General features: G+C 43.5%; 1 protein-coding gene and 2 non-coding genes across 3 annotated transcripts; all 3 read left to right on the forward strand.

Annotated features, from left to right (window-relative positions):
- The first annotated feature begins 4,603 nt into the window (after positions 1-4,603).
- Positions 4,604-7,872, forward strand: COX7C (cytochrome c oxidase subunit 7C). Its single transcript, XM_069964645.1, has 3 exons — positions 4,604-4,773; positions 5,908-6,047; positions 7,787-7,872. Exons 1-2 carry the CDS (start codon positions 4,699-4,701, stop codon positions 6,022-6,024), a joined length of 192 nt encoding a protein of 63 aa, XP_069820746.1. The 5' UTR covers positions 4,604-4,698; the 3' UTR covers positions 6,025-6,047; positions 7,787-7,872.
- Positions 4,872-4,934, forward strand: LOC138787720 (small nucleolar RNA Z39). The gene has a single exon (XR_011362455.1). It is a non-coding gene; the product is annotated as a small nucleolar RNA Z39 (small nucleolar RNA).
- Positions 7,639-7,699, forward strand: LOC138787719 (small nucleolar RNA Z39). Its single transcript, XR_011362454.1, has one exon. It is a non-coding gene; the product is annotated as a small nucleolar RNA Z39 (small nucleolar RNA).
- Positions 7,873-11,973: the final 4,101 nt, after the last annotated feature.

The following is an 11,973-nucleotide window of genomic DNA, read 5'->3' on the forward strand; positions in this document are numbered from 1 at the left end:
GGACCCCTCCGCTACCTAGCTGAGGGGTCCAGGGCAGGTATTTATTATTTTGTGGGACTCTGATCGCCGTGCCACCGGCCCGATCGCCGTGAACGGCCGGCCGGCCGTTCACGGCGATCGGGCCGGTGGCACGGCGATCAACATTACTTTTTACAGTAATGGCGGTCGGCGCCGTCCTCGGACAGCACCGACCGCCATTTTTTTTCCGGGTCATCGGGTCACCGATGACCCGGAAAGGTTCCGATCGCCACTATTGGCTGATCTGAATTGATTAGCCAATAGCGGCGATCGTAAGCACGGGGGGTGTTAACCACCCCCCGTGCCGTGAAGCTATGATGGCCTGCTATGATTTATAGCAGGCCATCTTCCCCGACCGCTGTGTGTGAACACGCAGCGATCGGGGAAACATCGGGCGTAAATTTACGCCCTGATGCGCTAAGTACCAGGGCGCGAGGGCGTAAGTTTACGCCCGATGTCGTTAAGGGGTTAAAAAAAAAATAAAATCTGTCAGCTTTACAAAACCTAACCCTGAAGCCACTTCTACACATTGGAAAAGCTGAACAGATGCAGTGAAAGCTGTACAGAACCAAATACCCAGGGTAGATGATGCCCTGTAGTAGTTGTGAAGGATCCTGTTTTGAAAGGAGCAACTCGTTCAAAAACTATTGCAGAAGCTAGAGACAGCCACAAAAGTGTAACAGTTAATAAACAGAGTTAAAAATAGCAAGTAAGAGACTCCAGGCTGTGAAAACTTACTTAGAACATCTGGAGAAAACAAAATTGTACCTCCAATTCCGATACAGAATATAATGTTTTGAAGGGTGAAAAGAAATTGCCAGAAGAACTGGACATTGATGGGGATTCTACAGCTGTCCAACAAGGAAGAAAATGCATAAGAAAAAGATTAATTACAAGGGAGAGGATGACCAGTTCATTGATCCAAAAGAAGTTTTCAAAGTGCATTTCTTCTATGAACTATTGTGCAATCTAGTCTGTAGAATAAAATGTTTTTCACACATTGGAGTACACAATGTCTTTGGGACACTTCATAAAATACCTTGAATTAAAGTTATGACAGAAGAAAAACTCTGCCCCCAATGTGTAAAGCTACAAAGAATGCTCACACATAAAAGTCAACATATTATTGCTGCAGCAGACCTATGTTCATGCATTCCTCTTCGACTCCAACCTGCTTTTGGGCTGGTGGGAATACACAGTAATGCTCAAAGAGGACCTGGTCAGCTATCACCTGTACACAACATTCTGGGGATGGTTTATTGATGAGGTGTCCATTATATGGCCAGGAAATAAATAATTATTTCAGAACTTTGTGAAAGCGCTAAAATTCAACAACATATGGTTAAAATTTACCTAGTAAATAAATAAAAATATGCTTTTTCTATATCATTAACATGTTCATTCTTCAGCGCGAACAAAGCAGGAGCACGCGCCTCCCATAGACTCCCATTATGAGAGGGAGGCATTCCGCGGCGGAATTCCACTAGTTTTGCTCAGTGGGAACGAAGCCGTAGGGAAATGAATAATTCACTCATAGACACACAGATCTAAGATGCCATTTACATTTAATAATACACTTTAAGAAACTTTGGAGACGTGGAGCACCCTTTATTGGAAAAACCCACATATGGAGATGTGAGACCTATGTCATGCACAGCTTTAGTTATGTACAGCCCTACAATGCTATACATAAAATTTTTTTAAATTGGCATTTTGAAATATATATATATAGTATTTTTGGCACTTTATAATTGATTTTTTGTTTGAACGTGTGCTGGCCATTTCTATATTATCAAGTTAAAAATAATAAAAACTAATTTTTGGAGGCCGGCAGTTTTTCTAACATGGAGGTCTCTATAATAATGCATGCATTTCCCAGGCGTACTTACTACACCAGGGAAAAAAAAGACCTCAAAAAGGTGCAGTTTCTGCTCCTGGAGAAGCATTAGGAAACCAAGCTTCTAAATTAGTGAAGGCTTTAGTGCCTACTACACTTCTGTTAATATGAAATAAATTAATTTTCTTATTTCATTTAATTTAATATTTTGTGTTTATTAATTTTTCAACAATAAAGTATGACAGTCATAAAAAAACAACCTTTATACTACGTAGATATTTATTTTTTCAAATAACTTCCATTTTCCTACTTGACATTCCAAAAATTTACATTACATGGCCTAGATAAATATATTGATATGTGAACTTTATGCTCCAGCACTCTTTTAAATCCGTGCCTGAACTGTCAAGTGAAATTATTCTCTTAGACTGTTTTCATGACTATGAACTCCCATAAATTATTTCTATTTTTTTACCATTTGTACCAAACTGTACCTCAACATTACACTATGGTCCATATTACAATTTTGTTCTGACCTCTTACACCACCTGACAATACTTCTAGAAATACTGATGCTATTTTGGGTACTAGTGATACTTTATGTTCCTTGATATATTCTGAAGGTCATTGGTTGTTTTGTGCACCTAGCAGCTCCTATCTCCTAGCCAGGTAGGGGCCTGTTACATGGCCGCGTCATCAGCCGCTCAGCCGCGATTGGCTGAGCAGTTATGCTCAGCCAATCGCGGCTGAGCTTCGGATGACACTGCAGAGGGCGGCCGGCACTCGGGAAGATCCGCCTGCCTCCCGAAGAAGACGTCACTGCTGAGGATCGGAGACCGTGGTCGGCACGTGACAGGTATGTATAGCGCACCACACTTCCGGGTACACGGGTAGGGGTGGTGGGACACGGGGAAGGGGGCCATTCACAGACATAACATACATTACAAAGTTGTATAACTTTGTAATGTGTGTTATTCTGTGAATAATTTTTTATCGCCGGACAACCCCTTTAAGTTAAAAATAATGTATAGCTAAGAGAAACAGTCAGAAGGAAGTCACTAGGTGGGACATTTACTAAGAAGTATAATAAGTGCAACTATTCTAATGGGGATTGGTGTGTATTTTGTTCTAATATGTTGTGACTGATTCATTAAGAACATGTAGCACTGCCATAGTAAATGCATCAAAATAAAAAGGCGCAACTATGAAAAAATGGCAGTTTTATTCACCTGGTTCTGACCAGACTTAAGCTTGCGCCTGCTTATGCAACTTTTTAAAAAGTTGCAAATGATAAATTGGGCGCTAATCCTGGATTATGAGATTTTTGGGTGAATACTTAAAACAGGCAGATTAAAAAAAATATTCACCTGTCGAATACTGGTTCATAAACAGAACTTAAAAGGAACCTGTCACCCCCCCGTGCCGGGGTGACAGGCTCCCGACCCCCCGTTAGAGCCCCCTATACTCACCTAATCCCGCCGGGTCCCGCTTCTGGATCCGGTCGGGTGATGAAGATCTCAGCCGCTGCAGCCCGGCGCGCGCGCTGAGAGATGAGTCCAACGCTCATAGAGAATGACGGAGCGCTGGACTCTCCTGTCATTCTCTATGGGTGTTGGACTCATCTCTCAGCGCGCGCGACGGGCTGCAGCGGCTGAGATCTTCATCACCCGACCGGATCCAGAAGCGGGACCCGGCGGGATTAGGTGAGTATAGGGGGCTCTAACGGGGGGTCGGGAGCCTGTCACCCCGGCACGGGGGGTGACAGGTTCCCTTTAAGACCAAAAATGGGTGAAAAATGCAATTATTCACCAAAAATTAGGCGGAAACCCCTTGATAAATGTCCCCCTAGGTGACTATGTTTAGGTCTCTTAAATGAATGTGACCCGCCGCAGTATGCCACGGTATACAGTACATCACCATCTTTCTTTTTATCGGATGTCAAAGATATTAGTGATGTACTGCATAAAGGTGTATCCTAGAGAACAGGGTCACACGACAGCCCAAGAGATACCACAACCAACAGCCCACCCAATGTATTTCTCACTACTGGGATCGCAGCAGGTGACTTGCCACATTCACTGTCATTAGGGCCCTAGTATTGGGACAATTATCGTGTTATATCGTTCAATATATGTAACATGGAGAACGATTGTTAAAAACCGCTTTGTCTTATAGGACCCTTAGTTGCACTCTCCTATAATGGTCGTTTTGCCCTAGAATTCTACCCTACAGGCCTGCGGCACGGAGCTGTGTGGTATCTGGCAGCTTGTGCTGTTAGCTGCTCTCATGAAGGACCCAGCACAGTATCACCAGTGCAGTCTGTTTATAACATAAGCTGTTGCTTAGTACAGCCCTGTCATGGCGGCCCGCAGGTTTCCCCGCCACCAGTCCCAGCACAGCTCTCACTACTGCTCTGCCTCTGACTTTTACTTTTTTTCCCGCATTATATAAAATAATATCGAGCCGAGGCGTCTCCACACCTCCAGCAGGTTCCTTATACACTGCACTAATGTCTAACACTAAGGTTTACCACACGGAATATTTCCGCGCCAACCCTACATAACCTCCCCTCAGCCTGACCTTGACTACTCTACTTCACTACACTCACTCGCGCACGTAGCGCCAGAGCGGAAGTGAGCGCGCGGATCTCTGGGAGTTGTAGTTTTCTGCCCTTCGGCTACTTTACTAATACCCAATGAGAGAGACCGTTAAAAACTACAATTCCCAGAATGCTTTATACCACAGCCCGTCTAGCGGTTCCGGCTCCTCCCTCTAGCTCCGGCGGAAGTGTAGAAGATTTCTGGAGGTTACACTCGGTGTGTAGTCTCTCCTTGTCTGCCATCATGTTCGGTCAGGCCGTGCGCAGGTTCACCACCTCAGTGGTCCGCCGCAGCCACTATGAGGAGGGCCCTGGCAAGGTACGTGACCGGAGAGCGGTATAGGCTGTGGTAATGGGGAAGTGTGCAGTGCGGCCTAGGTGGGAGCCTCAGTCTCTATGGCAGCACGCCATGCTATGGTACAAGTGATGATAGCATATAAGTATGAGGGACCTGTGATCCTGTAAACGCTTTCTGATGTACCATGTGACCAGCCCGACCGTGTGCACAGGCCCCTACTCGTCTACATGTGGTAGAAGACGCGTGCGTGCCCCTTGCAGTCACCAGGCAGAGGTGAGGACTCATCCAATGGGCAGTGTTCTCCAGCCTGTGGCCCTCCAGCTGGCAAGGCATGATGGGATTGTAGTAATGTAACAGCTGTAGGGCCTCAGGGTACATTGCCATAGGGTACATTGCCATAGGGATGTGATGTTATAGGACAGCGCCCCCTGCAGGCTGCAGTGATGCTGTATTACATGTCTCTGATTAGAGAGCGCAGCCTCCTATCATTGATCACAATGAATGTTTAGCTTATTAAACCATTACCTGAGAGCTCACCTGGACTGGAACCAGTATAAGCATCACCTAGCACCATGATGGCGAGGACATCAAGGCGATGCATTCCATGAAGAGATATAGTCTATGGATGATGGAGACCACCTTGACATCCTTCATAACTATATGGTGGAGGTGTACATCAGAGTCCCCCAGTAGATTTCAGAAAAGCATGGTGTGAACAGGATAGTGAGTTGTTGCCATGTTTCACCATTTAGCTTAGGACCGTGCATAGAAGATGGCATACTTTAGGTTACTGTCTTGCTTGTCACTACCAACAGACCCTAATACAGCGAGGTCATATGAGGGCCACCATGTCTGCCATGTAGCAATCCAAGTGAGCCACCAAAATTGTCCTGCAACTGGCCCTAGTAGCTACACAAGCATACACACATGGCATAGGTGCTGCAGGTTTTCTCTAGAGCATCAACAGCAGAAGATCCACACCAAATTGTGGGGGGATTCTGCTGTACACTTTTAGCTACATTTTGTGGCCTAAACTATAGTAAACCTGTTGCAGTACAGGAAGCCAGTCCCCACTCGTGTAGCACAAATAGAAAAAGACTACTGATGTTTCTACCTGCCATTTTCTCATGACTACCTTTTTTTTTCCCCCTCTAGAACCTTCCATTCTCTGTAGAGAACAAGTGGAGACTCCTAGCAATGATGACCGTTTTCTTTGGTAGTGGATTCACCTTCCCCTTTATCATTGTCAGACATCAGCTGTTGAAAAAGTAGTGGATGATGAAGAAAATGGAAAGGTATGTGTCTTACCCCATGTAATGGTGGACAATTGTCATTTACTTTACAGCTTCAGTCCAGCTTGTCACAAGTGCTTGGCCATGCTATTCAGAGCATGCTGCACTTGCCTAGTACTGCCAAGTGCTGACCTTTTATAACATGGCAATCTGCGAGTCTTGTTAAGGGTGCGTTCACACCTACTGGATCTGCAGCAGATTTGATGCTGTGTTCAGTTATTTAAATGAAATCTGCTGCAGGAAATCTGCTGCAGATCCTGTAGGTGTGAACGCACCCTAAATGTTTTAGCACAATGTCATTGGCTTCTCAGTTGCAGTACTATAAGTTATGGGAGGGGGGCCTTTTTTTGTTTGTTTATGAAACGCCATATCATGGTAATTAGGGATTAATGTGAGATGTTGGTTACGAGGGAGCACGATATAAACTGCGTGATCCTAGCCTCAATGGAATAAATAGTGCAGCATCACAGTGATACCTATGGTTTTACATATGTGGCACTGGCATGGATTGAAATGGATATGCCATGTTGCTGCTTTTGTTTAACCCAATGCCTCTGTCTACTTCCCCTGATGACATGCGCTCTCTGCTCTACCTATAATGTTCCAGATACACTGCGGCCTGCATTGTGTATGGAACATCAGTAGGGCAGTGCATATTCTGGATGAGGGTAAGTTATCAAAGGGGGGAAGATGGGAATTCTGGCACTGTACAATGAATGCCCTTATTTTATTTTTACATTGCTAGCAGACTAAAATGTACTTGTTAAAGCGTAACTGTCATGTTTTTTTTTTATTGCAGAAATCAGTAGTATAAGCGATTTTAAGAAACTCTTTAATAGGTTTTATCAGCCAAAAAAGCCTCCTTCTGTACTCAAGAAGCAATTTCCCAGCCTCCCCCCTGACTTCTTATCTGTGCATTATCAGGCAAACACGTCTTCATTACAGAGAAGCCAGTGAAGACTGGTTCTGCTCTCTCCTATGAAGGGGGGAGGGGCTGAGGGAGATGAGGGAGCAGGAAGAGGTGACATGAAGGTCAGCTGTTTGTAGACTCTCTGGGCACCTAAACCGCAGGATTCTGCGGTCAGAAAGCTCAGTGCTTATCTATGAACTTACTGAGAGAAGATTGCAGGGTGTTGTGCTTTGCAGATCCTCCGTGCTCAGTCACTCCTAACAGCCCCTCCCCTCTCCATAGCCACATAATGGAGACAGAAATCCTGCTTCATTTGATGTGAGGGGGGAGGCTGGGTGATTGCTTTTTCAGTACAGAAGGAAACTTTTTTAGTACATAAAACCACAGAGTTTCTTAAAATCGCTTTACTGTTGATTATTTAATGTTTTCAGAAAAATGGCCCTGAAATGACAGTTACACTTTAACTAAGGCTCCATTAACACAGATTATCTGACAATGATTTGAAGCCAAAGCCAGGAATGGATTTGAAAAGAGGAGAAATCTCAGGCTTTCCTTTATAACCTGATCTGTTTTGTAGTCTATTTCTGGCTTTGGCTTCAAATCTTTGGCAGATTATCTCTCTGAGTAAATGGACCCTATCTCATTATAAGGGCTTTAAAATGTTGGGCTCAAGAAAAGACATTGGTGCACGTGATGAAAAGTATCAGTATGAGAATTCATGATACTGTAAACGCTTTCTGATGCACAGACAATTTTATTTGGTATGTGTAGTTTGGAAAAGAATTTATACTTCCTTCCTAATGCCAGATATATTTTTTTTTTCTCATTTCAGGTGCAGTGGACCGTCTATGAAGCAAATCTATAATATTTCCACCATGCCAGTCATGGTTTGTAAATAAACATATGACATAATACTCAGCTCTTGTTTCATTTATTGATTTATGCACTTAGATGGGGCTAGGATCGTGGGCTAGATCCCTGGGATTAGGTATACTCTAGCAATGACTCAAAGTTTATGTATTTTCAGAATTCAATAAAAACATTAAAAAACACTTTGCTGTCATGCAACAGGTTGCCAGAATGCGCCACAAACAAAAAGTACCACCCCTTAATGTCACATGATGGGTACATATGTCTTTGTGGCATTAAGGACTTATGGATTGGCCTCAGGAGCTAGGTCCACTCCATACCCGGCATATGCTGGCTGCTATGGGCAGCTGTCCATCAGATTCATATACGTGGTTTGATTTTGTGCTGGGTCACTTCTTGGAATAAACTTTCTTTGACCCCTGCTACATACTTCCTTGGCGTGCAGTAGTCACAACTTGTCATTCTGAGGTGGCGTTGCCCATACCCAAGTGGGGAGTAAGCTTTTGGACATTAATGCCACAAACATTGTGGAGTGAATCTAGTTACTGGTGTGGTTTTAATTTAGTGGTGTATAATATAGCAACATTTACAATAGTGCCAGGACCCAAGGTTTGCCAATAATCATTGCCCACAGCTCACGCTTCTGCTAGCTTTTATTTCTGTTGTGCATTTTGGTGGTGCCACCTTTCTCAGGTAAGCGACATAGATGCCTCTGGCTAACCACATCATGTAAACTGGTGGTGTCTTAACTTATGGCCTTCCAGCTATTGCAAAACTACAATTCCTATCATGCTTGGACAGCCAAAGCTTTGCCTGCCAAGACGCATGTAGTGAGAATGCGATCTGGGTCTCCTTTCCATGCTTGACTATGCAGATTACTGGTGAATATTTTAATGAGCTGTTATGGGGTGTATGTTGTGCTTTAATAACAAAGAAAAAATAAAGCAAGTGTAAAAAAAAATAATTATTAAAAAGGTTCCTAATAGAAAGTGCCCACCTCTTTAATCAGACCTGGTCCAGTTTCACACATCCTGTATAACACGCATGTATTTTCCATGGGTGGAAGTTGCGTTTGCATTAAAGGGGCCTTAACCGCTTAACCCCTTCCACGAAGTCCCGTACCCTGTCTTGCCGCTGTGAAAGGCATTTCAGCGGGGAATTGGTGGTGTTCACCAGTTGGGGTGACAGGTCTCCTTTAACACATTCCTGTCACATACAACATATATTTTATTATTGGTGCTATAGCATTGTCATACACTATACAATGTACAAATACACTCATGGTCCACTTTATTAGGTACACCTATCCAACTACACGTTACCACTTAATTTCTAATCAGCCAATCACATGGCAGCAACTCAGTGCATTTAGGCATGTAGACATGGTCAAGACAATTTCCTGCAGTTCAAACCGAGTATCAGTATGGGGAAGAAAGGTGATTTGAGTGCCTGGTTGTTGGTGCCAGAAGGGCTGGTCTGAGTATTTCAGAAACTGCTGATCCACTGGGATTTTCACGCACAACCATCTCTAGGGTTTACAGAGAATGATCCGAAAAAGAAAAAACATCCAGTGAGCGGCAGTTCTGTGGGCGGAAATGTCTTGTTGATGCCAGAGGTCAGAGGAGAATGGGCAGACTGGTTCGAGCTGAGAGAAAGGCAACAATGACTTAAAATAGCCAACCGTTACAACCAAGGTAGGCAGAAGAGCATCTCTGAACACACAGTACGTCGAACTTTGAGGCAGATGGGCTACAGCAGCTGTTTATGGCTTTGGCAGATAATCTGTCAGATAATCTCTGTGTAAATGGACCCTTAAGGGTGATAATATGATGCAGTTACTGCACGCACGCAGGAACCCTCGTGGTGGTCTTGTAAGTCAATAGGTCAATTTCACATGGGTGTATGATGAAAGGCCTGTTGTTTTAAGCCATCGGTTCTGGGGTCAGGCCGATACCAGGGCCATAGTAAGCCGACCTATAAGCAGCCAAAGCACCAGCCTACCAGTTTCCAAATCTGTCTCTGCATGCGTACATGACAATACATAACTATATATCCATACAATTTTGGACACCACTAGCAAAAAGCAGGATAGAAGATAAATATCCAGTTACTAATCCCCTTAAATGACTAGAATTGTGAATCCAAGTCATCCATTCCTTAAAGGAGTTATCCAGCTAAAGCTTTGGCTGTCCTGGCATGATGGGAATGGAAGTTTTGCAATAATTTGAGGAGCAGCAGTTCTATATCAGAGATGTCAAACTCAAGCCCTCCAGGAGTTGCAAAACTACAAATCCCATCATGACTTGACAGCCAAAGCTTTAGCGGTGATCTATATAGTGCCACTCAACTCAATGTCTATGGCTGATTAAACAGTCAAGCAGTGTACTCTACCATCTTTATTAGAGATGAGCGAAGCTGGAGCATGCTCATCGAAATTGGACAGTAGAAGATTGGAAAAACGTTGCCTGGTCTGATGAGTCTCGATTTCTGCTGCGACATTCGGATGGTAGGGTCAGAATTTGGCGTCAACAACATGAAAGCATGGATCCATCCTGCCTTGTATCAACGGTTCAGGCTGGTGGTGGTGGTGTCATGGTGTGGGGAATATTTTCTTGCCACTCTTTGGGCCCCTTGGTACCAATTGAGCATCGTTGCAACGCCACAGCCTACCTGAGTATTATTGCTGACCATGTCCATCCCTTTATGACCACAATGTACCCAACATCTGATGGCTACTTTCAGCAGGATAATGCGCCATGTCATAAAGCTAGAATCATCTCAGACTGGTTTCTTGAACATGATAATGAGTTCACTGTACTCAAATGGCCACCACAGTCACCAGATCTCAATCCAATAGAGCATCCTTGGGATGTGGTGGAACGGGAGATTCGCATCATGGATGTGCAGCCGACAAATCTGCGGCAACTGTGTGATAACATCATGTCAATATGGACCAAAATCTCAGGAATGCTTCCAGCACCTTGTTGTATCTATGCCACGAAGAATTGAGGCAGTTCTGAAGGCAAAAGGGGGTCCAACCCGTTACTAGCATGGTGTACCTAATAAAGTGGCTGGTGAGTGTATATGGGATCGCTATGTGCAGGAGAACTAGAGGATTCCTTTTTACAAGAAAATATTAAAGAAAAACGGATTATATCATTATGAGAAACTTTGACTTTTCACCTAAAAAAAACCTAATAATATCTGCTCCAATTTTAAATAATTAGCCCAATATGTCCTTTATGTATTTCCCTGTTGACCTCAAGTTAAAATCTGGCCACAGCATTTTTTTTCACCCAAAAGCAAAATGGCTGTTAAAAAAAAAAGTCATGGGATTTGAGAGTTTCTGATGATAAACATATAAACAAAAAACACAAGGAAGCACCACAAAAGTCTATCACACTTACACCTGTTTTCTAAATGGGGGGGGGGAATACTATGAAGGTTTTTAAAAAAAATGGCCAGGGTTTAGTGTTGAGTTTGAAAAGATTATATGTAAAGCTGCTGCTCAGGACAATGGTACTATACTATGGTTTGGTATAACAATGGGAATGTGCTATAAAGAGAGGCAGACTGCAGGATCCACTATTTGTCAAAGTGTCTTAACATGCAGTGTGCAAATGTTGCAAGTAGAATGTTTGGGTTGATACTTTTGACCTGATGTCCAATGGTAATAAGTAAAAAAAATGTGTAGGTTTAGAGACATTATACTCTCCTAAAGGGGTACTCTAAGCATTTATATTTTTAATATATTGGCGCTGTTGCATAGAAAATAAGAAATATCCTATTCTCCTAACCACACTCCCCCAGGGTCCTCCTTTTATTTCTTTAGACCACCTGATGAACTATTTGGCTGCTACTTCCGAGATGTACTTGTCTCTGCAATGACTGCCTACTTAGCCAATCACTGGTCATGGTGCTGTCCTGCTTTGGTCAGTGATTGGCTGAGCGGTCTGAGAAGGAAGTAGCAGCTGGATCGTTCAATGGGGGCCTGGAGGAGTGTGGTTAGCTGAGAATAGAATGTTAATTTTCTATGCAGCTACGTATCCCAAATATCAACCTACAAAAAAAAGCACTCCAAAATGTCCAAACCAAGACAGTTATTGAATAATTCATGTATTTTATTTAGACACAACTAATCTATATCAT

Source organism: Dendropsophus ebraccatus, chromosome 3 (assembly GCF_027789765.1).
Source record: "Dendropsophus ebraccatus isolate aDenEbr1 chromosome 3, aDenEbr1.pat, whole genome shotgun sequence".
NCBI lineage: Eukaryota > Metazoa > Chordata > Amphibia > Anura > Hylidae > Dendropsophus > Dendropsophus ebraccatus.

Excerpts from the sequence above, each read along its gene's own strand:
- COX7C (XM_069964645.1), top strand. The coding sequence starts at position 4,699 with ATGTTCGGTCAGGCCGTGCGCAGGTTCACCACCTCAGTGGTCCGCCGC. Across the intron at positions 4,774-5,907 it reads ATGAGGAGGGCCCTGGCAAG|AACCTTCCATTCTCTGTAGA; the intron begins GTACGTGACCGG and ends TTCCCCCTCTAG.